General features: G+C 39.3%; 1 protein-coding gene across 15 annotated transcripts in view; it reads right to left on the minus strand.

Moving 5' to 3' along the window:
- Positions 1-13,875, minus strand: part of CNTLN (centlein) — a 331,587-nt gene extending 317,712 nt beyond the window's left edge. For all 15 annotated transcript variants that reach the window (XM_081499257.1, XM_081499287.1, XM_081499348.1 and 12 more), the window contains exons 1-2: positions 13,446-13,875; positions 4,660-4,748 (exon numbers count right to left, since the gene is read on the minus strand). In XM_081499257.1, the coding sequence (XP_081355383.1) occupies positions 4,660-4,748; positions 13,446-13,805 (449 nt within the window). In that variant the 5' untranslated portion in view covers positions 13,806-13,875. The remainder of the gene's footprint in view (positions 1-4,659; positions 4,749-13,445) is intronic.
- Positions 13,876-26,729: the final 12,854 nt, after the last annotated feature.

Genomic DNA, 26,729 nt, shown 5'->3' on the forward strand with positions numbered 1-26,729 from the left:
CTCTTGAAGAAAATGGTAATTATATTCCTCTTGAAAAAAATGAACCGACATGGCACTGACATGCCTAAATCACACCGCCTTGAGTCTACTAGCCTGGAAATAAGTAGAGGGGTCCAAAATGGACAAATATCTGACCAACAGAAGGATGGACTCACAGACACAAATCCAGAAGAGAAAAATCAAAATCTACACAGTGTCTATAATGGAAGAAGAAGCTAGTTTTTCTGGAAGAGGCCCAGATAGGCTCTAATTATCCAATTAGTAAGTACAGAATCAAGATGACTAACTGAAGAACCATTAATCAAAAATCTGGGCTTCCCATTCATCCATGTTCAGAAGAGCTACCTGCAATATTTGCCTACAATATATGGCCCAAGACTACTCACAAGAACCATGTTCCTGAAAAAGGTCCCCACTATGGTTGTCGGGGCAAATAATACAGTCAGAAAAGGGAATGACTTAAGGGTCTACTTTTCATTCTGTATAGTGAAGTCCATTTGCCATACATCCCTCAGGAAACCTTGTTGATAGTCTCCTCCCTTCTCTTACACAATATCCACAGTCAATCACCACATTCAGAGGAGAAACATTTTGGTAAACACAGAAAAATGCAAAATAAATTCATTAAAAGCAACATTTCTACATTATGCAATTTACACTCTCACACAAAAATATGACAGTGAGTAAAGAACCATTATACACTTGAAGGAAACCATCAGCATTAAAGTAAAAAAGTAGGAATAAAAGTTACCCAACAGGAAACAAAGATAATGTCAGAAACAGAAAAGAATTAAAAATTATAATCAGAAAGATTAAAAAGTTATTCTTTTAAAGAAGACGATAAAAAAAAAATCAAACAAGGAAAACCTTAGAAATAAAAATTTGACTTCTAAAATTAAAAAAAATCTATATATTGATACAATAAAACATAATAAAACTACTCAGGAGATAAAACTAAAAGATGGAAAATAAGATAGAAAAGAAGGCCAAGTCCAGAAGGTCCAACCTCTAAGAGTGTGAAGAAAAGAAGAGACAAGGAGGAAAATATGATAATCATATTTTTCTTCAATTAAAATCTTAAGTAGTCTTGATGTTGAAAGAACCCCACAAAGGCTGAGAATTCTGAATTTTTAAAAGGTTCAAATTAATAAACAATGCTGAAATTTTAAAATATATAGACAGAATCCTAAAAACAAGCAGGCTATCTAGAAAGAAATAAGATTCTCACTTGCACCGGGATCACAAATAACACCTGAAAACACCACAGCTGTCCTTAAAAAATCTGAGGGAAATTAGGTGGACTTAAAATTTATGTTTAGCTAAAGTATCAATCAAACATAGGTACAAAAGAAAGACATTCTGGGCAGATAAGGAGTCAGAAAATGAACCACTTATGCATCCCTCCTGAGAAAAAAAAAACTTCAAAAAATATAATCCAACAAAAGAAAAAAGATGTGGGATTCTAGAAACTCGGGAACTAGCTCAGGAGTACAATAAAAAGAAACCCTAGATGATAGCTATGAGTAGGTTTAAAAACCAATTGGCCAAAATTCATACCATAAACCAAAGGGCCCAAGGAAGAATGTCTTCAGCCCACCATTTGAATGTTTGAACATTGACATTCTTTATAGTAAGAAATATTAGAAAAGAAAAGCAATTAGAAATACCAGGGAGAAAAAATGTTGTCTAGGAAGACCAAGGCACAAATATAAAATGACTTGGATGTAGAGAAATTTGGGTAATTAATGGACTATAAAAAAGAAATTCTATTTGATATTGATACTTAGAATATTCTTTCTTTAATCACACTATTTCCCATATCAAGTCATATTACATACCAAACATATTACATGGTTCTCAAGGAAAGAAATATTTATGTAATTATAAAATTAGAAATGCAAATTACAGGTTTCCAATTTTAAAGGTTAATTTTAATTCCAAGGTATCTAATCATATGATCTATGGACATCAAAATTACCTGGAAAGCTTAAAGACTCCTGGGTCTCCTCTTGCATTTTAATCAGTTCAATTCAGTCACTCAGTCATGTCTGACTTTTTGCAACCCCATGGACTGCAGCATGCCAGGCCTCCCTGTCCATCACCAACTCCTGGAGCTTACTCAAACTCATGTCCATCGAGTCAGTGATGCCATCCAACCGTCTCATCCTCTGTCGTCCCCTTTCCCTCCCGCCTTCAACCTTTCCCAGCATCAGGGTCTTTTCCAATGAGTCAGCTCTTCGCATCAGATGGCCAAAGTACTGGAACTTCAGCTCCAGCATCAGTCCTTCCAATAAATATTCAGAACTGATTTCCGTTAGGATTGAATGGTTGGATCTCCTTGCAGTCCAAGGGACTCTCAAGAGTCTTCTCCAACACCACGGTTCAAAAGCATCAATTCTTCGGCGTTCAGCTTTCTTTATAGTCCAACTCTCACATCCATACACTACGACTGGAAAAACCATAGCTTTGACTAGACAGACCTTTGTTGGCAAAGTAATGTCTCTGCTTTTTAATATGCTGTCTAGGTTGGTCATAGGTTTTCTTCCAAGGAGCAAGCGTCTTTTAATTTCATGGCTGCGGTCACCAACTGCAGTGATTTTGGAGCCCAAAAAACTAGTCTGTCACTGTTTCCATTGTTTCCCCATCTATTTGCCATGAAATGATGGGACCAGATGCCATTATCTTAGTTTTCTGGATGCTGAGTTTTAAGCCAGCATTTTCACTCTCTTTCACTTTCATCAAGAGGCTCTTTAGTTCTTCGCTTTCTGCCGTAAGGGTGGTGTCATCTGCATATCTGAGGTTATTGATATTTCTCCCAGCAATCTTGACTGCAGCTTATGCTGCATCCAGCCCAGCATTTCACATGATGTACTCTGTATATAAATTAAATAAGCAGGATGATAATATACAGCCTTGACGTACTCCTTTCCTGATTTGGAACCAATCTGTTGTTTCATGTTCAGTTCTAAGTGTTGCTTCTTGACCTGCATACAGATTTCTCAGGAGGAAGGTAAGGTGGTTTGGTATTCCTATCTCTTAAAGAATTTTCCACAGTTTGTTGTGATCCACATAGTCAAAGGCTTTGGTGTAGTCAATAAAGCAGAAGTATATGTTTTCCTGGAACTCTCTTGCTTTTTCAATGATCCAGCGGATGTTGGCAATTTGATCTCTGGTTCCTTTGCCTTTTCTAAATCCAGCTTGAACATATGCATTTTAATAAATTCTCCAAATATAAAGTTTTGAAGATCATGGCTGTAAAGCAATAACCTCCAAAATTTCCCATTACCTATGTTATGAGCAAAAGGCTTCTGAGTACTCACCCCGAAACATATATGTATATTTATTTATAAATTCTTGATACTTTTATGTGACCATATAATATATATTATAAAATGTGAAAAATAAAAATCTTTAAGAATGAGAAAAATGGCCTAAAATTATTTTATTTTATTGTTTCAACCAAGAATAAAGGGAAAATTAAGAATAGCATTAGAAAGTTGTAAAAAAAATATACAAATAAAAGGAGAGAAGGATAATGAAAGAATCACAGAAATGACAACAGAAATCCCAAGAATACATCTTCTAAAGGTCTATTCCACTAAAAATCAGAGAAACTGAGAGGGATCACATTTAATTTCAAAAATGACTGAGGAACTAACAAGGGTACTTCAACAAAAGACAATTCTGATCCTCAAAAGGGAAAAACTGATTGATGAATTAGACATACAAGACCATGAAAAGAAACTATTTTAAAAGTTCACAATAATCAAGAATGCTAAAATTAGACATAGGCATGTATAACAGGTTTTTCAAAGTCAAATTCCAGACAATGTTAGAATGATGCCAGGGCTAGAAACTCCAAAGGTGAATATAGTTCAAGTTATCGTAAAATGATATTCAGATTATATAATCATAATTCCAATAAAGAAAAAGGAAAAGGCAACCATATGCTTAGCTTCTCATTTACAAAATGTAATGAAATCCATTTAATAGGAAAGCAAGTGTTCTAATTGCTATGTGTGTGTCATGGGACTACTGTATAACAAATGTTTGATAAAGAGTACCCAGCATCACTCCTCTGTTTCTAATGACCAAGGAGAGGCCCAATAATCTATAGTTAAATGACTGGGCATCCCCTACAGAGTAATATAGACTGCTGAGTGAAATCTCTCAGCCTATTCCAGAACACTTACTCTATTCTGGCAAGGTCATCTCAGGCTCTCAAGTACACACTCCAATTATCTTAGGGGAAAAAAACTAAGCCGTGTCTAGGAAAGATCATGTCTAGGAAGGTACCTACAGGGGCAGTTGCTGAAGCCAAACAACAGGAACTTCCGCAATTTTTAAAGTTGAGCAGAAAAAGCTCAAAACACGCACACACATACACACACACACACCCCCAGTGTGTAGGTCATAGTTATATCTCTTACCTGCAAACTTCCCAAATATGTCAGAATATGAGCAGAAGATAAGGCTTAGCTGTACTTAGCAAATTGACACACCTTGAAATAAGTCAAATAATTATAATATCATGCTCAACTTTCCTTTGGAAATCAAATGAATCTCTTCCGGAGATTAACGCTAAGTGTTAATTTTAATAATGAAAAAAACCAAATTCAGCAAACTAAATACCAATAGAAAAATAACTTGGTAACTCACCTTTCCACAACCAAACTGACTGCTTGTGTGACATCTGGATTTGTCACCTGGAGGCGTTTCCACAAAGACCATACAAATTCTTTATCAGCCTTAAAGAAATAAAAGACATTTTAAATGCATTGCTTTGTAGCTATAGCAAAGAAGGTAAGATACTGCCTTAAATTAAAAAATTTAAAAACATAATTACTTGACCCCAGTTCTTTAACTATAAAACAAGACTCTGGAAAAGTAGAACAGGAAAGCTTAGTTTTTAAAATTTCTTACACCTGTAACCCACATTTACTATTTCTACTGCTGCTAAGTCACTTCAGTCATGTTCGACTCTGTGCGACCCCGTAGACGGCAGCCCACCAGGCTCCGCCATCCCTGGGATTCTCCAGGCAAGAACACTGGAGTGGGTTGCCATTTCTTTCTCCAGTGCATGAAAGGGAAAAGAGAAAGTGAAGTCACTCAGTCGTGTCCGACTCTTAGCGACCCCATGGATTGTAGCCTACCAGCCTCCTCCATCTACCCACATTTAAAGGTGCAAACATTGAAATGCTGAATATCAAGGTAAATTTGTTCTAAAATGAGATTGTCCTCTAGCTACTGATCCATCTTTCAGCTGCCCCTTTCAGCAAAATTCCTTAAAAGTGTTGCCTACAATCACTGTCTCTTCTTCCTCATCCCCATTCACTCTGTAACCTCCCCAGTCAGATTTCCCTCCCCACCACAATGCTAAAATCATTTTTCAAGGTCCTCGATATTGCCAAATGCTAATAGGCACCTCAAATTTAATATATCCAAAATAAAGTTCTTGACTTCCTATTCTCTCACAAACCTGCCCTCTCTGCCTCTCAGAAAATGACCCCACCACCTACTCCATGTTCAAAGACTTAAGATCTGGAGTCAATCTTGGTTGCTCTCTTTCTTCACATTTCATATCCAAACCATTAGTAAATCCTATTAGACTTACCTACAAAAATATCCCAATTCTAAATACTTTCACCACCATCATCCTAGTGTAGTTCAACTTCACCCCTTGCCTAGTTCTCTACAATAGCCCCATGGGCTCCTGACAGCTCAGAATCTTCTAACAGATTTGTTACATTAGGAAAAGAATCCAGATTCTATCAAAGCCACATGATCCCATACCATCTGGCCCTATATACACCTCTCCAACCTCACCTATCATTCTTGTTCACAGGAACCTTCTTGCTCTGCTTGTACCAGGTCCTTCATACATATAACATCTATCAGATTTTCATGTACATTATTACTTCACTTCACTCAAGACATTGTTTAAATGTTACCTCTTCAAGAAAGTCTTCCCTACAGACACCAAAAACCACAAGTTTCTGGTAACTGCTTAGCCTGTTTAATGCTTTTCAAGTTACATTTCATTTTATAATACTATATTTGCTGGTTGTTTATTTGTTTGGGATTACTTGTATGGCATACATTTCTGTCTCCATCATCCATTCTCCCCTTCCTCTTAGTGACAGAAATCATTTTGGCTCTTTGCTGTCAACTAAAAGACTGGCCTCTCTTACCTATGGGCTCTGTGACTGAATTCTGCCAACGAAATATAAGTGTCATTGAAAATTTTAAATTGACTTAGGTCTTACAATGTAGACACAGGAATGTAGGAAATCCAACTGAGGTATTTAAAATCCTAAAAGATGCTGCTGCTAAAAGTGCTGCACTCAATATGTCAGCAAATTTGGGAAACTAAACAGTGGCCACAGAACTGGAAAAGGTGTTTTCATTCCAGTTCAAAAGAGAGCAATGCCAAAGAATGTTCAAACTACCATACAGTTGTGCTCATTTCACATGCTAGCAAGGTTATGCCCAAAATCCTTCAAGCTAGGTTCAGCAGTATCTGAACAGACAAGTTTCAGATATACCAGCTAGGTTTCGAAAAGGCATAGGACCCAGAGATCAAATTGCCAACATTCATTGGATGGTAGAGAAAGCAAGGGAATTCCAGAAGAACATCTACTTCTACTTCATTGACCATGCTAAAACCTTTGACTATGAAGATCACAACAAATTGTGAAATATTCTTAAAGAGACAGGAATACCAGACCACCTTACTTGTCTCCTAAGAAATCTGTATGCAAGTCAAGAAGCAACTTTTAAAACCAGACAGGGAAAAACTGAGTGGTTCAAAATTGGGAAAGGAGTATGACAAGGCTGTATACTATCACCATGTTTATTTAACTTCTATGCTGAGTACATCATGTGAAATACCAGGCTAGATGAATCACAAGCTGGAATCAAGACTGCTGGCAGAAATATCAACAACCTCAGATATGCAAATGATACCCTAATGCAAAAAAGCAAAAAGGAACTGAAAAGCTTCTTGATGAGGGTGAAAGAGAAGAGTGAAAAAGCTGGCTTAAAACTCAACATTCAAAAAACTAAGATCATGGCATCCGGTCCCATAATTTCACGGCAAATAGAATACAATGGAAACAATGAAAGATTTTATTTTCCTGGGCTCCAAAATCACTGCTGATGGTGACTGTAGCCAAGAAATTAAAAGACGCCTGCCCCTTGGAAGAAAAGCTATGATAAACCTAAACAGCATATTCAAAAGCAGAGACATCACTTTGCCAAAAATTGTCCGTATAGTCAAAGCTATGGTTTTTCCAGTAGTCATCTATGGATGTGAGTGTTGGACCATAAAGAAGGCTGAGCATCAAAGAACTGATGCTTTCAAATCGTAGTATCACAACTTTTCTCCCCACAATTAATCACTTTTTCTTTAGCTAAGCGTGTGTACTGTGAAAGTGAAGTCACTCAGCCATGTTCGACTCTTTGCGACCCCATGGACTGTAGCCTACCAGTCTCCTCTGTCAATGGGATTTTCTAGGCAAAAATACTGTAGTGGTTGCCATTTCCTTCTCCGGGGACATTTCTGCCCAGGGATCAAACCCTGGTCTCCCACATTGCAGGCAGACGCTTTTACCATCTGAGCCACCAGGGAAGTGTATGTATGTTGCTTGCTAATCGGGGACCATATGAAAAAAAGCTGAAATATCACAATCACTAGAGTAAGATGAGATATTCATATTAAGAGAAATACTTGGAACAGAGATTGCTTTCTATTACACGCTTAATTCTGAGTCATTCCCGTGGAGTGAAATGGTACATGGAATCACTTTCTCTTCACCAAGTATATATAATTGAATTCCTTTAAGTTAAGTTAAATGCTCAGACTTAAACTGAAGAAAGTGGAGAAAACCACTAGACCATTCAGGTATGACCTAAATCAAATCTCTTATGATTATAAAGTGGAAGTGACAAATAGATTTAAGGGACTAGATCTGATAGACAGAGTGCCTGATGAACTATGGATGGAGGTTCGTGACATTGTACAGGAGACAGGGATCAAGACCATCCCCAAGAAAAAGAAATGCAAAAAAGCAAAATGGCTGTCTGAGGAGGCCTTACAGCTAGCTGTGAAGAGAAGAGAAGCTAAAAGCAAAGGAGAAAAGGAAAGATATACCCATTTGAATGCAGAGTTCCAAAGAATAGCAAGGAGAGATAAGAAAGCCTTCCTCAGCGATCAATGCAAAGAAATAGAGGAAAACAACAGAATGGGAAAGACTAGAGATCTCTTCAAGAAAATTAGAGATACCAAGGGAACATTTCATGCAAAGATGGGCTCGATAAAGGACAGAAATGGTATGGACCTAACAGAAGCAGAAGATATCCAGAAGAGGTGGCAAGAATACACAGAAGAACTGTACAAAAAAGATCTTCACAATCCAGATAATCATAATGGTGTGATTACTCACCTAGAGCCAGACATCCTGGAATGTGAAGTCAAGTGGGCCTTTGAAAGCATCACTACAAACAAAGCTAGTGGAGGTGATGGAAATTCCAGTTGAGCTATTTCAAATCCTAAAAGGCGATGCTGTGAAAGTGCTGCACTCAATATGTCAGCAAATTTGGAAAACTCAACAGTGGCCACAGGACTGGAAAAGGTCAGTTTTCGTTTCAATCCCAAAGAAAGGCAATGCCAAAGAATGCTCAAACTACCACACATTGCACTCACCTCACACGCTAGTTAAGTAATGCTCAAAATTCTCCAAACCAGGCTTCAGCAATACGTGAACCGTGAACTTCCAGATGTTCAAGCTGGTTTTAGAAAAGGCAGAGGAACCAGAAATCAAATTGCAACATCCACTGGATCATCGAAAAAGCAAGAGAGTTCCAGAAAAACATCTATTTCTGCTTTATTGACTATGCCAAAGCCTTTGACTGTGTAGATCACAATAAACTGTGGAAATTCTGAAAGAAATGGGAATACCAGACCACCTGACCTGCCTCTTGAGAAACCTGTATGCAGGTCAGGAAGCAACAGTTAGAAATGGACCTGGAACAACAGACTGGTCCTAAATAGGAAAAGGAGTACGTCAAGGCTGAATATTGTCACCTTGCTTATTTAACTTATATGCAGACTACATCATGAGAAATGCTGGGCTAGAGGAAGCACAAGCTGGAATCAAGATTACCGGGAGAAATATCAATAACCTCAGATATGCAGATGACACCACCTTTATGGCAGAAAGCGAAGAACTAAATAGCCTCTTGATTAAAGTAAGAGGCGAGTGAAAAAGTTGGTTTAAAACTCAACATTCAGAAAACTAAGATCACAGCATACAGTCCCATCACTTCACGGCAAATAGATGGGGAAACAGGGGAAACAGTGGCTGATTTTATTTTTGTGGGCTCCAAAATCACTGCAGATGTTGATTGGAGCCATGAAATTAAAAGACGCTTACTCCTTGGAAGGAAAGTTATGACCAACCTAGAAACCATATTAAAAAGCAGACATTACTTTGTCAACAAAGGTGTGTCTAGCCAAGCTATGGTTTTTCCAGTGGTCATGTATGGATGTGAGAGTTGGACTATAAAGAAAGCTGAGCGCCGAAGAATTGATGCTTTTGAACTGTGGTGTTGGAGAAGACTCTTGAGAGTCCCTTGGTCTGCAAGGAGATCCAACCAGTCCATCCTAAAGGAGATCAGTCCTGGGTGTTCATTGGAAGGACTGATGTTGAAGCTGAAACTCCAATACTTTGGCCATATGATGCGAAGAGCTGACTCACTGGAAAAGGCCCTGATGTTGGGAAAGATTGAAGCCAGGAGGAGAAGGGGGCGACAGAGGATGAGATGGTTAGATGGCATCACCGACTCAATGGACATGAGTTTGGGTAAACTCCGGGAGTTGGTGATGGACAGGGAGGCCTGGAGTGCTGCGGTTCGTGGGGTCGTAAAGAGTCGGACACAACTGAGCGACCGAACTTAATTGAACTGAACTGAAATTAAATGTGGAGGAAAAACCAACTAACTTAAAGGACGCTGCAACTTATGACCAGAGACTAATTAATTAACAGAGTTCTTTTTCCGAAACTGCCTATTTGACCCATTACGTGGTTTTGAAATGAATTTAATATATTAATTTAGCAGCACTTTCTTAAATAACAGATTTTAAAAGAAAATATCAGAGTTCATCACACACAGGGTAAAACATTCTTTATGATAGTATGTGAATGTGTATATTCCTATTATGGTGACACATAAAATGAATTTATTTTGGGTACAATTGTTGACAGTTGTGGAAAACAAAGGGTTAATACTATGTATTCTTGGATACTGTGATTTCTAGTTGAATAAGTGGAAGAACTAATTTGAAAATTATGAAAGTGAATCTTTAATTACTTAAATGGCTTTTATAAAACAATTCAATTGTTATGTCTTCCAAGTTTCCCAAAGAGCAGGAGTATGATTTGACTGAAACTATGGTATGGGATACTGCCTACCTCATCTCACATTACTGAAATGCCTAAGATCATCTAAAAGTGTCACTAGTGGAAATCTCAAGATGGCCATTGCAATTTTTACATCCGCCTAGCCACATTTTTAAAGAATATAATAGTGAAAGGATTGGGAGAGAGGGTCATTGTGCTATTTCCAACAGACTAATTTCTCAATCAAAGCAGTCACAAAGGTAAATATATTAGTTCCTTATCCAGCTAAGGACACAACTATGGAAAATATGGAGTAAGGGGTGGGGGAAAAAGGTGTAGAAGATATGGGCAAAGCTATCTCAAATTAAGGCTTGTCAAAGTAACAGAGGCCTTCATCATGGATTCACATCTTTACCCTAAAGTTAAGAGCTTCTTGATGAAGGTGAAAGAGAAGATGAAAAATCTAGCTTAAAACTCAACATTCAAAAAACTAAGATCATGGCATCTGGTTCCATCACTTTATGGCAAATAGAAGGGGAAAAACTGGAAGCAGTGACAGATTTTCTTTTCTTGGGCTATAAAATCACTGCAGACAGTGACTGCAACCATGAAATTAAAAGATGTTTGCTCCTTAGAAGGAAAGCTATGACAAACTTAGACAGCATGTTAAAAAGCAGAGACATTACTTTGCCGACAAAGGTACATACAGTCAACACTATGATATTTCCAGTCGTCATGTACAGATGTGAGAGTTGGACCATAAAGAAGGCTGAGGACCACGAATTGATGCTTTCAAACTGTGGTGCTGGAGAAGACTCTTGAGAGTTCCTTGGACTGCAAGGAGATCAAATCTATTGATCCTAAAGGAAATCAACTCTGAATATTCATTGGAAGGACTGATGCTGCAGCTGAAGCTCCAATACTTTGGCCACCTGATGCAAAGAGCTGATTCACTGGAAAAGACCCTGATGCTGGGAAACATGCAAAGCAAAAGGAGAAGGGGGTAGGCAGAGGATGAGATGGTTAGATAGCATCGTCAACTCAATGGCCATGAACCTGAGCAAAACCCAGGAGATAGTAAAGGACATGGGGGCCTGGCTTGCTGCAGTCCATAGGGTCGCAAAGAGTCAGACACAATTTAGTCACTGAACAACAAGATGAAGGGTGGGTTTCCCTGGCGGCTCAGTGGTAAAGAATTCGCCTGCCAAACAAGAGACATGGGTTCGAACCCTGGGTCAGGAAGATCCCCTGGAGAAGGAAATGGTAATTCATTCCAGTATTCTTGCCTGGTAAAACACACAGACAGAGGAGCCTGCTGAGGTACAGTCCATGAAGTCGCAAAAAAGTTAGATGTGATTTAGCGACTAAATAAACCTTTTATTTATCCCTATGCTCTTTAACCACTAAAGAATAGAAACAGAACATTGAAAATAGGACATTGAAAAGGAAGCAGTCACATAATAACTCCCCTATTGTTTAAACAAAGACATATTCAATTTTAGAGCTTCCCAGGTGGCTCAGTGGTAAAGAATCTGTCTGCAATGCAAAAGACACAAGAGATACAGGTTCAATCCCTGGGTTGGGAAGATCTCCTGGAGAAGGAAATGGCAACCCACTCTAGTATTCTTGCCTGGAGAATTCCATGGACAGAGGAGCTCGTGGGCTACAGTCCAAGAGGTTGCAAAAGAGTTGAATACAACTTAGCGATTAAACAACATTTCAGTTTGAACAAAACTGTTCTGGTTTTACATTCTTGACCCAGTCAGGAAAATCCTACAAAAGAGGCAACAGAATCAAATAGAATAAACTGTGAGAATGAAATTTATGAATTTTTATTAATCTAAACTTGCGATATTTTATAGTTACCTTGCTGTTTAGCAGTTCTTAATGGCTTCTATTGGAGAAGGCACTGGCAACCCACTCCAGTACTCTTGCCTGGAGAATCCCATGGACGGAGGAGCCTGGTAGGCTGCAGTCCATGGGGTCGCTAAGAGTCAGACATGACTGAGCAACTTCACTTTCACTTTTCCCTTTCATGCACTGGAGAAGGAAATGGCAACCCACTCCAGTGTTCTTGCCTGGAGAATCCCAGGGACAGGGGAGCCTGGTGAGCTGCTGTCTATGGGGTCGCACAGAGTCGGACACGACTGAAGCGACTTAGCAGCAGCAGCAGCAGCAATGGCTTCTATCTTGAAGACAGAGTGACTCAAAGATCTACTGTTGGGCAAATTCCCAACATTTAGTCACCCAATCCCGTCAAAGGTTCTGGTAAAATCAGAAAAGAGATGGTGGTAAGGATACAAAACTTTCTGAACGTGAGTACTCAAGACACCTTTGGTATTCAGGAACTATACACATAACCGGAAAGTAATGTTAAGGTAATTGATTTAGTAAATGGTTTTCACAGGCAACATGACATGAAATTAATATTTCTCACTAGAGAAGTATGGAATTAACATAGCTGGTTAAGAAATATCTAGCATCCTCTACTATGTGTGAAAATTCCCAGCCTGAGACTCCCTAAAAATTATTGGTCTGTTTTAAAAACTTCAGTTTTACTTAAGAACAAGGGCAAGTGTGGATCTGATGATTAAAAACAGGCTCCTTCACTGATGGGTTTTATTTTAATAAAAGTGCTTCCACTTTCCTGTTCCACATTTCAACTCTGGGATTGCACTCCTACTGCACCAAGTACCACTACAGTCACAACAGAGAACTTGAGCTTAGGGGCGGTGGGGTGCGTCCGCCCGTTTTGGTTGGATCCAAGTGAAGGCAATCAAACCAACCAAACCAGGGACAGCCGTGGCTTTCCCTGTCCGGCCAAGGTCCGGAGAAGGGAGGGAGCCGGAGGTCGCCTAGCTGGGCGCGGCCGCCTCCCTCAGCAGGGAGCAGCGGGCCCGGCCGGGTGTGGGAGCCGGGACCGAGCGCCGCCGGGCGGAGGTGGGTGGGTCCTAAACCCGCGCAGCGACACAGACGAAAGCAGAGGGAGAGGGACGCGGCCCCAGCCCGGCTGTGGAGGGGGAAGGCCGGCGGCCACTTCGATACCTGACACAGGGCCAGCTCCTCCTTTACGCTGCTCAGCTCTTCCTCCAGCAGCTGCGTCCGGGTCACCATCGCCTCCTCTACCGAGATGCCCTCTAGCCGCATGGACCCCGTGGGCGCGCTGAGGAGGGGAGCCTGAGCCGGAGCTGTCCCCGCTGGCCCTCGCTGGCCTTCTGACCCTTCTTCGCCCCGCCAGGGTAAATCGCTTTTGTCCACGACTCCCTGCCGCGCTGCGCCCTCAAGACCCGAGGTCTCGCTGCGCACTGCGTGTGCCACAGCTCCCCGAGCAACACGTGGGGACCAGGGCCCCAACTGTCGCGCCGGGGGCGGAGGGAGCTGTGAGGGCGGCGACCGCGCCGCCATTGCCGCGGCTGCTAACGGGTCAAGTTCTCTCTAGGAAACTCCACCTCCCCTTCCCCATCCTGGCGTGCCCGAAGCCCCGAGCCGCGCATGCGCCAGCTTTTTCCCGCCTTGGCGCGCGGGGTCTCGCGCTCGCGGGTCCTGGCTGGCTTCCCACGGGCCGCGCGCCCGGCGCGAGCGTTGGCGGCGCACGCGTCCTGGGCTGGAGGAGTTGGTCCGGTCCGCCCTGCACCGCACCCCTGAGTGCCCTGGTCAATATTCAACCCACCACGCCACGATTTCCCGTCAATCTAAAACCCTACCCGCCGCTACTTTGCGCCTAGCTTACACCCCACTTCTTAAAGCCTTTCTTGACAAGCCTCTAGCCCCAAATGATCCCTAACTGTGAATTCCTCCGCCTTCAAGACCCTTGCCAACTCGTTTGTCACGTTTCATTGAACGCCCTGGAGTGTTAGTTACAGGGCTAATCCCTCCAGCGCTGTTGTAAGCTCCTTGAGGATCAAGGAATAAGTTTTACACTTAAATGTTTTCTTCACACCCTTTAGCAAAACTGCTTTACGTACAGCTGACAACCAGCTGACTGACGTCTAGCAGATGTGGAAAGCCTTGTGCTGAGCTGGGACTATCGGGCAGGTTTCCCATGGGAATTATGATCCCTTGTGCACCTTTGTCTTCTGTTTTGCAAGAGTCATGATTTCCTTTTTTTATGTCAACTTCTCTATGCAGTTGGCTGCGTATCAGAGTGAGTGTGACCCGCATTCTCCAGAGTTTGAATCCTCGGACCAGTTTGAAATTAGTAATTTGGAGTGTGGTTAAAGAAAAAACGGCCAGCTTTCTTTATTGTTCATTCTCCTTTTTCTTCTTTTTTTCCCCCTTCCTTCCTTCCTGCTTTCTTTCTTTGTCAACTTTGAATAAGAAATAACCTCCTCTTTTTCTGTCATTGAAACACGTCCTATTTGTAATGAGTTTCATAAGGAGATGTGCGTTGTGCTAGCAATCGTGTTCTACCAAAGGATAGATCGCTGTCCTCTGCTGTAAAGATTCCAGAGCACATGGAGAGCTGCCATGGGATGGGAAGAACTGTGGAAATAGGGAGGTGACTGCTTTAACTGATGACTTCGTTTAATCAGAATTACCACTCCGTGCCAGAATCTAGTCAGCACCTCAAAAGACACCCTCCCAATCAGACTTCTGCTGAGGCAGGATGATTGGACTTCCTTCCCACTGAAGGTGAGTACTTAACAAAATTTATAAAAGGATTGCATTAGAAAAAGTATATATAATCCTGTCTTAAAACCAGTTACTGGGACTTCCCTGATGGTCTAGTGATTAAGAATCTGCCTGCCAATGCAGAGGACAGGTTAGATCTTCTCCTGCTGTGGGGCAACTAAGCCCAGGAGCCACAACTACTGAAGCCTGGGTGCCTAGAGCCTGATCTTTGCAACAAGAGAAGCCACTGCAATGAGAAGCCCGGGCACGGCAACTAGAGAGTAGCCCTTGCTTGCAACAACTAGAGAAAAACGTTTGTAGCAGTGAAGACCCAGCACAGCCAAAAATAAATAAATAAATCTTTATTTTAAAAGAGGGGAATACAAAAGTTCTTTTTAAAATAGTAGTTACCATACTGAATATTTACTATATGCTGAGTCCAGTGATAACTACTTTTCATTTATATATACTCATTCAGTTCTTACTACATGAGAGTAAAATAGGTATTATCCTCATTTTACTAGTAAGGAAATTGAAATTGGAGAAATTACGCTACCTTGCCTGAAGTCCCACATTTGGTATTAGAAAAGCCAGAATATGGAATATGGATCCACTTAACTCTAAAACCTGTGCCTTGAATCCCTACCTTCACTCCATACCTGTCACTTGAAATAAAGCATTAGTATGATAACACATGAGACTTCACTGAGTTTAGTCTATAGGAATCCCAATCACATGATTCACATGTTTGGCATGAAATCAATGTCATTGCACATTTTCATGGCTATTTGGTACTCACTCAGAAGGGCATTATTTCATCTGAATACAGAAAAATTATTTTGAAAAGCAGTGAAGTCTCTTCCATTGTATACAATGGATAAGTATACATAGTCGACTCAAAAGAAGGATAATATTTGAATCAATGACTAAACAATTTTAAAATTTTCTACGATAGTATAGTTGATTTACAATGTTGTGTTAGTTTCAGGTGTACAGCAAAGTGAATCACTTGTGTGTGCCTGTGCTCAGTTGTTCAGTCATGTCCGACTCCTTGTGAGTTCATGGACTGTAGCCCACCAGGCTCCTCTGTGAAGAGCTACTATGAAAATTCATATACAGGTTATTATTTGAATACCCATTTTCAGTTACTTTGTGTCTATACCTAAGAGTGAAATTGTTGGGTCATTTGATAATTCTATATTTAACTTACTGAGGAACAATCTGTTTGCCACTGTTTCCCACAGTGGTGGGATTTACAATCCCACCAACAATGTATGAGAATTTGAAATTCTCTGCATCTTCAAAAACATTTTCCTTCTTTTTAAATGATTATACTGATTATAATGATTTGCATTTCTCTAATGACTAATGACATTGATCATGTTTTCATGTGTTTGTTAGCTATTTATCTTCTTTGGAGAAATGTCAATTCAAACCTTTTGTCCATTTATTAGTTAGGTTGTCTTTTTGTTATTGAGTTGTTAATAGTACTTTACCAGCAGACAATTTTCAAGAATTGAAACTTGCACATTTTCAGAGTATACATAGGGGGTTCTTTCTTCTACTAGTTATTTGCTAAAATGACAGAAACTTGTGAAACACTGGATATTAACACTTCTAACTCAGAAAGATAAGTTAAAGATCTGCAATAATACATGAATAAAAATTTCCAAAACAATCAAGTGTTTCTCCTATGCAATTTTCTGTTCAAATATTTAAAAGTGATGATGTCTGTTCTTCAGAAATACATACTAAAATCTGCTGAGGATTAAGGATATTAAACTATAGAAACACATAATTCTCTCTATATCACCACTGTATAAGTGAAATATTGGAGAAGCGAGGAAAATGTGCAAATTAATATGGTATTTGAATTGCACTTCTCACTTTAATTTTAAAAATTTATATCTAATGTCTATTTAAAAAGAGAAAATGTATTAGCAATTTCTCAGCCTTTACACTTCTTGTTTTTTAGAAAGAATGCCAAATTTTAAGACATATTTATTTCTTCTTTACCGATTTGGTATACTCTTTATTTAGTCAACAAATTTAAATTTAAAGCCACAATTAGGTATTGGTAATACATTACTATCATAGATTTCTATCATATCATTTTGAAATGTATCACAATTTTTAGGGTCTTGTCATATCCTAGGGATCTAAATCAAGAATAGCCTGCTGTCACCCCTTCAGTATTAAAAGAGAACCCCACAAGCTAGGATGTGCCAAGGTGACATTTGAATCAATAGCAGGCATATCATGTCAGGACCATGATATGATAAGACCAATCCAATCCAGGAGTTAGAGTAAACCAAGACAATTGTATTGTTCTTATAATTAATGCTGACCCTTATAGCCACAGGTTCCACTGCAGATTCAACCATAATTGAATCAAAAATGTTCAGGAAAAAAAGAAATTCAAGTGCTTCCCTGGTGGTCCAGTGGTTAAGAATCCATCTTGCAATGCACAGGACACTGGTTCAATCCCTGGTCCAGGAAGATTCCACAGCAACTAAGCCTGCACGCCACAACTACTGAGCCCACACTCTAGAGCCTGTGAGGCAACTACTACTGAGCCCTCGAGCTGCAATTACTGAGGCCTACACACCTAGAGCCTGTGCACTGCAACCAAAGAAGCCACCACAATGAGAAGCCCCTACTCGCACAACTAGAGACAACCCAAGTGCACCATCAAAGACCAAGTGCCGCCCAAAATAAATTTTTTGTTTTTTTAAAAAATTCAAGAAAGTTCCAAAGATCACAACTTGAAGAATTTGCCACACACCAGCAACTAATTACACAGCATCTACATTGTATTGGCCATTACCAGTAATCTAGAGATGATTAAAAGTATATAGGAGTATGTACATAGATTACATACAAGTACAACTTCATAAAGAGTGTCAGCAGATTTTGGTATCGAGGGGGATCCTGGAACCAATACCCCTAGGATACTGAGGGAAGACTATACTACAATTTTATCTGAGTGATACCTGGCACCTATTGATCAGTCCTGAGACTGTTCTAAGTCAAGATCGTAGGTATCCAAGGATGGCATCATCAGTTCCAGTTGTCCCATTTAATTTTCACACAATTCCAGAAGGATGAGCTTGCAGCATTAGAAAAACAGAATTTAATTTTCTGTTTTCATCTTAAATGATGATGTAACAGTCCAAAGCTGTTTAAATAACTGTCTTTTTTCCCTAATAATAGGCTCTTCTAAAATTATCTCCATTAAGTCCTAACTCTCAGTGTGGGTGTTGTCCTAAAGAAAAAAAAAATAGCCATGTCCTATTGCTTTGAGTAACTTTTATCAGCTTACTTACCTCACTAAGTTTAGAATACAACCCCAAATTCCCTGAGAAGCTCAGCTGGTTTAATACACAAGGTTGCATAGTTTAAGATCTTTAACACATGACTGGAATGAGACAACACTGTTTTGTTTTTTTTTTCAGCTTTCTCACCTATATTTCAGTTTCTCCTCCCTAACACACAGCGTGATAGATCCATGGTCCTTGGTATTTTCTGTATGTTTTCTTTACTCTCAAGGCAATATTGCAAAAGTACTCCAACTCTCCCACCTATTTTGTTTCTCTGGCTTCACCTCAAACATGAAGGTCTTCTTCCATTGCCAGTGATCTGGTTTAATATCTCTGTTTTGATGATGCTTATCTATTGCCTATAACAGTGTTCATACGCTATCATAGCATACAGTCATACATGCATACCCTCACACACATAGAGTGGCATTTTGCCTTTTGTGATACTGTGATTTATGATAAGAAATACTTATTTGGTCTTTGTCCCCATCCCCATTTCTGGCACCAAGCACCTAAAACCCTTGTAATTTCCTCAAAGATGAGAGCTTAAAGGTGTCATTTTATGTTAAGGAGTTGACTTTTGGAAAGCCCCTAAGGATGGGACTGACTGCTGTTGGGAGCCAACCAATCTTGTGATTAGAGGGTTGGAATTTCCAGGTTCTGTTTCCCTTCCTGCTTGGCAAGGGGATCAGAGCCCCAGTAGGAAGTTGATGGAAACTCACATAGAGTACCTGGGAACTGTTAAAACACAAACTGATTACGAAGGTAAGTGGAGGACCCAGAGAAAGCACAAAGGATAGTGCAGTGCCTCAAGGCTAATCAAAAGGTGGGAGATGTTATCATCCTTAACTCAAAAGAGTGAGGGGAATGAGCAGCTCTTGGTATGAAGAGACAAAGGGCTGTTCCCAGAGAGCTGCCTGGTGAAAGACTCCAACCAAAAAATTGGAAGCCAGGGGAACAAATACTCAAACCTCACTTTCTTCCCTCAGGCCTATCTCCTCCCATGCTCTGCACTGGCTGAATCCAGCCAGTTCTTATAGGGCAGCCCACCAGGATACAGAACAGAGTGGAAAAAAATTTAAAAAATCAAGAGACAATATGAAGGGGCAAACAGAAAGTATCCAGCTCAAGAGGCCAAGTAGTTTAAGAAGCAACAACTGGGGCACAGTGTAAATAGCATCCTGTTAATAGCAAATAAAAGTAACAACTTTTACGTGGTTCACATGGCACATGTTTGGACTTAAACCTACAAGTCTATAGGAGAAAAAGGGAAGTCACATTTTATAAAGAAGAGGAAATGGAATCTAAAAAAGGGTTAGATAAAGAATATAGAGCTTGTGAACAGAAAAGCACCAAAGGGAATGCATCTACTTTCTTTATTGCCTTCACATTCTGCATTAAAACTTGGGTTTCCAGGGCTTCCCCTAGTGATCCAGTGCTTAAGAATCTGCTTGTTGACAGAGGACACGGATTTAACCCCTGGTCAGGGAAGAATAGACATGCTGAGGAGCAACTAAGCCCGTGTGCCACATCTACTGAGCCTGTGCTCCAGAACCTGAGAGCCACAGCTACTGAGCCCATGTGCTACAACTACTGACGCCCCCACACACTAGAGCCCATGCTCCACAACAGCAGAAGCCACTGCAATGAGAAGCCCACACATGGCAACAAAGAGTAGCCCCGACTTGCTGCAACTGGAGGGAGCCTTCACACAGCAACAAAGACCCAGCACAGCTAAAATAAATAAATAAACGAATCTTAAAAAAAAAAACCCTCAGTTTCCAGAAGTTCTAGGCCACTTTATCTAATTTGAGATGTGTGTGTGTGTGTGTGTGCACGCGTGTGTATATACACATATATATACAGAGAGAAAGAATCTCCCAAGCTAATATTATTCAATTTTCATTCTGCATCTATATTTTGTATCTCATAAGTTTATTATTCTCACATTTAATACACATGGTTTATAACTCTAAACAGATTGTAAGATCCTAGAAGGCAGAAAAATCTCTTTTTGTACCTCTCATGAAGCCTATTACAATGACCTTACAGAAGAACCACTCAAGGAATGTCTCTCAACTAGCTCCCTCTAGACCAAAGAAAAGTCTTGCCTTCAGCAATTACTAGACATTCCTGATGGTTGTTAATTATATCTCACATTAGTGGGACATCGCTTTGAACAGGAAATATTTTTACGGACGCATGTATGCTCAGTTGTTCAGTTATGCCCAACTCTTTGCAACCCCCTGGACTGCAGCCCACCAGGCTCCTCTGTCCATGGGATTTCTCAGGCAAGAGTACTGGAGTGGGTTACCATTTCCTCCTCCAGGGGACCTTCCAGACCCAGGGATTGAACACACATCTCCTTATTGCAGGTGGATTCTTTACCACTGACACACTGGGGAAGCCTGATTTTTATGGATAACTTTTATCAAAGTTAAAATCTAATATAAATATATCTCATGTATGCTAACTACTACTTGGGAAAAAATGAAACTTAAATTAATGAAAATAGTTCCTTTTGCCACTAACACTTTTTTTTCCTGTATGATGCTTCTTGATATAGCAAAATTCTATGGGATAATAGGAAGAAAGAGAGAAAATGAAATCAATTTGGGAACCCCTTGCCAGACACTGTTCATTTATTCCTTCATTTTTTTTCAACCAATACTGAACACTGCTCGGGATATAGCAGTGGACAGTCACAATCCTGGCTTTTATGGAGTTTATATTCTAGTAGGGGAATACACATCATAAACAAGGAAATATACTTGTTAATTAGTGCACTTATGTAAACAGAAATAAAGCAAAGGAAGGGAAGAGTGAGTGAAGGCAGTGGCTAAGCCCTGTTTTAGGCAGTGTGATCAGGGAAAGTATATCCAAGAGGAACATTTAAACAAATGATAGTTACTTCAATGAGTGGGAAGCACACCATGCACATATTTGGGAGGCTATCAGACAACAGGGGAAAAGAAGGTATGAATAAAAAAAGCTTATGAGCGAAATCTAAATACTGCAGTGCTTTATAGGTTGATAACATCCACATAAACTATTTCCCAGGAAATGTCTGTTTTCATGGAGCCCCAAAGGAGCCCATTCCAAGTGGATAAAAGTATCCATGTGACTAGAGATCACTAGTGATCCACAAGCAAACTCCAATTTGAAATGGGTTGGTAAGAGCCACAAGGATTTTCTGTCTCCGGTTTCCCAGAAACATTTCTTACAGAAATCATATGAAAAGGAATTACACTAAAGGATGTTAATGGAATAACAAAGGAGCTGAGAAAAAGTTTAAAGAAAAGGAATGACAGTTACTCTGTGTTTTTCCCATGCTGGCTGCAGATCAGAATCAAAGGATCTCTTCAAATAATACCTGGGTCTCATCTCCAGAGATTCTAATTTAACAGGTGTGGTGTGGGACTGAGGTGTTGCTATTTTTTTTTTTTTAAAGTTCCCCAAGTGAGTCTGTGGAGAAGGAAATGGCAGCCCACTCCAGTATTCTTGCCTGGAAAATTCCATGAACAGAGGAGCCTGGCCCATGGAGTCACACAGAGTCGGACACGACTGAAGGGACTTAGCATGCAAGTGAACCTGACATGCAGTCAACTGAGAATCAATCTTGTTAAAATACATGAGTTAAGCTTTTAAAAATTAAAAACAAAAACAAAAACATGCAAGTCATTGCTTCTGGAATGCAAAAGATATCTCGTGATTATAAAATTAGTAAATCGAATTATGTACAGAGTACCTATTATGTGCTAGAAGCTTAGCACTGGAGATGCAGATACGAAAGGGTAAAGCAGTCCCTATCTTCACGCAACTAAAAATGGTGAAAGGCAATATAAACAACTTAAAAAGAGAGGGAGTGTGTGATACCTGCTAGACAGGAAAGTATGATGAGATAGAGAATATCTGGGTAGACTACTTTTGTTAGGTTGATGAGAAAAGCCCTCTCTGGAGAGATATAATTTAAGCTGAAATCTGAAAGATGAGAAACCAATCTAGAAAGCTTGGCATGTGAATAGCAAATACAAAAGCCCTGAGGAACAAAGTTGCTTGGTATGCTCTTAAGATAGAAAGGAGGCAACTATGATAGGAGTTAGAGTGAAAGAAATTGTGGTGTAAGATGAAGGAAGGAATCTGGATTTTGCTCTAAGACTAACAGGAAACTCCAGAAGGATTTTAAGCAGAAGAGAGATATGATTTCTCTACATTAATAAAAGACCACTCCATTGTAGGGAGAATGGATTGTGGGGTTAGGAAAAGGGCACTAGAAGCAGGAAAACCAGTTCAAGGAAGAGATGATGCTGGCTTGCACCAGGGTATTTGCAGGGATGAAACAGGGATGTGGTGATCTCCCGGAAGGCAAAGCGCATACATCTATCACAGTTAAATTCATAAAACAAGTGATTGTTTTCTCTAATATACATACTTCATGCTTTGCTAGAGATAGCAATTATTCTACTAACTTTATCTAGAAAATGAAGACCACAAAACTGTTTGACCATCTGTTCTCCCTCTCTGTAATGAAACAACATATTTGAGGGTGATTTCGGCTAACTCTCTCTGCTGCTGCTGCTAAGTTGCTTCAGTCGTGTCCGACTCTGTGTGACCCCATAGATGGCAGCCCACCAGGCTCCCCTGTCCCTGGGATTCTCCAGGCAAGAAAACTGGACTGGGTTGCCATTTCCTTCTCCAATGCATGCATGCATGCTAAGTCGCTTCAGTCGTGTCCGACTCTGTGTGACCCCATAGACGGCAGCCCACCAGACTCCTCTGTCCACAGGATTCTCTAGGCAAGAATACTGGAGTGGGTTGCCATTTCCTTCTAACAACAGCTAATTGTTAGTTTTTCCATTTGCCTCAAAGTTTCCATCACTTTGTACAGATCATTACGATCAGACAATGCTTCAACTGTATCATAAAAAGGTGCTAACACAGCCAAAAGTTTTTCCACTTTTAGATTTCTGGGATGGTGTTATGGGAAATGATGCAGTTAGGTGCGTGTAGCTATGTGAGAGCAAGAGGAAGTGGGAGAGAGGTTGATGGAGTGTTATTGGTCTTTTGAGGAAGCTGGTTTATGATATTCAAAGATCACTCATTGTGTTGTTGATTTCTTAGGGAATAATCAACATTAACTTTCTATTATTATGGCCCTTTAGCTATAAAAATTAAGTAAATTTCATGCAAAGAATTTCCCTATTTAGATAGTAGGAAACTATTCACTGATGAAGATGAGAAAGACTTTCTAGTTTTCTACTTCCAGTGAATCCCACAATCACAGATAATTACTCCCATCAGGCCCAACCACTATAATTATAGTAGTGCCCTCTGCTGTACATGTGCAAAATTACAGAAAACTATGCAATATTTCAAAGTTTGTCTGGACCAGACATTCTTGGCTTTGGTACTCTCCAGAAGCAAGGTTTTAATAGTATCTTTATTTCACTTCATCTGGACAACTTTAACATGTTAGGAGAAATCTTGTCTCCTGTAATTACCAGCTAGTCTGAACAGAATAATAGTGTGTAAGAGGCAGTCATAGACTGATTGTTATACTAGGGAAAATATTAATTAAATGTTTGTAACATGAGTGAAGTTATAATATGACAATTATTGAAAACTTAGCCTTTTTTTTTATAATCATGTGCACTGAGCAGTTTCTCCTTGACTTCCCTTTTGTATATCCTCCTGAGTTTACATTGTCAGAGTCAATTGTGAGACCCATAAACCAGTTTATTTGCTTATGACACTCAATAATTGTTTTATATGACATTTGTTTTGTGCCATTTGATTTGTTCCTATGCCCTAAATTAAAAATTTCTGCTTCTGTCTGAGTTGTATTAACTGAAAATAGTATTAATAGGCTGAGGCCATACCAGTAAGTGGTCCTCTGTCAACCACTTATCTTTTTGTTTATCTGTTCTTCCATGTCATGAAGTTGTAAGCATCACATTCACCTTTAAATAATCATTCTACATTTTTAGAGCAGCATACTCCATTCAGATTTACATGCTATATCTTAATTTTGTGAATTTTCCCTCTATGAATGAAGAAATATTTAAAATAGCATAGTTTGAAATGGAAACAAGGATTTGTTTATAAATGCTGATTTGGGTAATAATCCGTGAGTCTTGGAAATGAGTATTTTGAATTTATTTCATGGCACCTTATGCTGAATTTTCTTGCCTCTAAATCCATGAACTTAGTTCATATTTATAACTTTGTTTGGCACAGGTTTTGATAATGTGTAAATATATGTAATTACCCAAATATTTTTCATTACTTTTAAGAACTATATTTATGTTTCAGGTAAGTGAGTTTATCTTAGGAAGTAATTTTTTGTTATGTGTTACTTTTCCAAGAAAAAGTATGACATTTTTCAAAACTAGGAAAGTATTTAGACATCATGTTAAATTAAAATGTACAAATAGAACAGTGGGCAATAGATAAATAGTTTCAAGCATCAATAGACATAAATTAGATTAACTGCCAAATTTGGGGGGAAGTCAGTCCCTTTTCAGATATAGTTCAATGCAGGATGAGAGTAGAAAAGGGGACTAAGATGAAAATTAAGTGAATGGTGTTGGAAAAAACTTTTATAATGCTCTGTTCTATTATCCAGTTAAGTGCTTTTCCTCTGAATATCATTTTCTGTTTGGGATGCTTCAACCTAAAAACCTATATGCAGGTCAAGAAACAACAGTTAGAACTGGACATAGAACAGCTAACTGGCTAAAAAATTGGGCTGTTGAATAGACGTGGTGAGAGTGGTCATCCTTGTGTTGTTCCTAATCTTAGAGGAAATTTTTTTCAACTTTTCATCATTATGCATGATGTTAGTGGTGGATTTCCCATGTATGGTCTTTATTATGTTGAAATACATTCACTCTCTGCTTAAGTTTGTCGAGAGTTTTTATCATGAAAGGACATTGAATGTTGTTCAGTGTTATTTATGCATCTACTGAGATTATCATATGATTTTTATTTTTCATTCTGTTAATGTGGTTTATCACATTATTAATGTGTTTGTTGAATTATCCTTGCATGATTGAGATAAATCCCACTTCATAGAGTACAATCCTTTTAAAGTATTGTTGAATTCAGTTTGTTAATATTTTGTTGAAGATTTTCACACCTATGTTCATCAGAGATGTTGGTCTATAGCCTTCTTTTCTTGTAGTGTCTTTATCTGATTCAGGTGTCAGGGTAATGCTAGCTCTGTAAAATGCATTTGTAAGTGTTCCCTCCTCTTCAGTTTTTTAGAATAGTTTGAAAAAGATTATTATTTATTCTTTTTTAAATGTTTGGTAGAATTCATCAGCCAAACTGTGTACATCTAGGCTTTTCTTTCTTGGGAAGTTTTTGGTTACTGATTCAACCTCTTTACCAGTTATAGGTCTATTTAGATTTTCTATTTCTTCATGATTCAGTCTTGGTAGAGTGTATTTCTAGGAATTTACCCATATCTTCTAACTTATTCAATCTGTTCCCATATGAATGTTCATAATAGTCTCTGATATTAATACTATGTATTTCTGTGGTATCTGAGTATCCTGATTGTATAACTGCAAATGACTTTTCTTTAAGCTCACAGACTTTTTCTATTGCTGACCACATCTGCTGTTGAAGATCTGTTTCATTTTTCACTTCATTATTTGTATTCTTCATTTTTAGAATTTGCTTTTATTTTTATGCTTTATAGCTCTCTGTTGAACCTCTCATTTTATTCATGTATTATATTCCTGATTTCATTGAGTTATCTATTTATGTTCTCTTGTAGTTCACTGAGCATCCTTAAAACAATTATTTTCAGTTGTTGGTCAGGAAATATGTAGATCTCCATTTCTTTGTGGTCTGAAACTGGAAAGCTATCATGTTCCTTTTGTGGAGTCATGTTTCCTTGATTTTGTGTGTTCCTTGAGGTTTTGCATTGATATCTTTGCATTTGAAGCAGTAATCACTTCATCCAGTCTTGCAGACTGGATTTGGGAGACATATATCTTCACCATCATAAGGGCTTCCCTTGTGGCTCAGCTAGTAAAGAATCCGCCTGCAATATGGGAGACCCGGGTTTGATCCCTGGGTTGGGAAGATTCCCTGCAGAAGAGAATCTGGCCTGGAGAATTCCATGGTACAGTCCATGGGGTTGCAAAGAGTCAGATATGACTGAGCAACTTTCACTTTCACTTTATCTTCACCTGTTAGTCTAGTTAAGAATTCTGAGGATTTTCTATGGATGTGTCTGGTTCACACTTCTAGTTCCCTCTTAGTGAGGAGTTCTTAAAATTATACGCTTTTTCTCAATCCCACAATGTCATCCTAAGTACTTTGAGGTTCCTGTTTGTTTTCTCTAGGGCAATACCCTAAAATGCTCAAGTTTGTGAGCTTGTTCTTG

The sequence above is a fragment of the Giraffa tippelskirchi genome, chromosome 1, assembly GCF_054371585.1.
Source record: "Giraffa tippelskirchi isolate mGirTip1 chromosome 1, T2T-mGirTip1v1.2.pri, whole genome shotgun sequence".
Classification (NCBI taxonomy): Eukaryota; Metazoa; Chordata; class Mammalia; order Artiodactyla; family Giraffidae; genus Giraffa; species Giraffa tippelskirchi.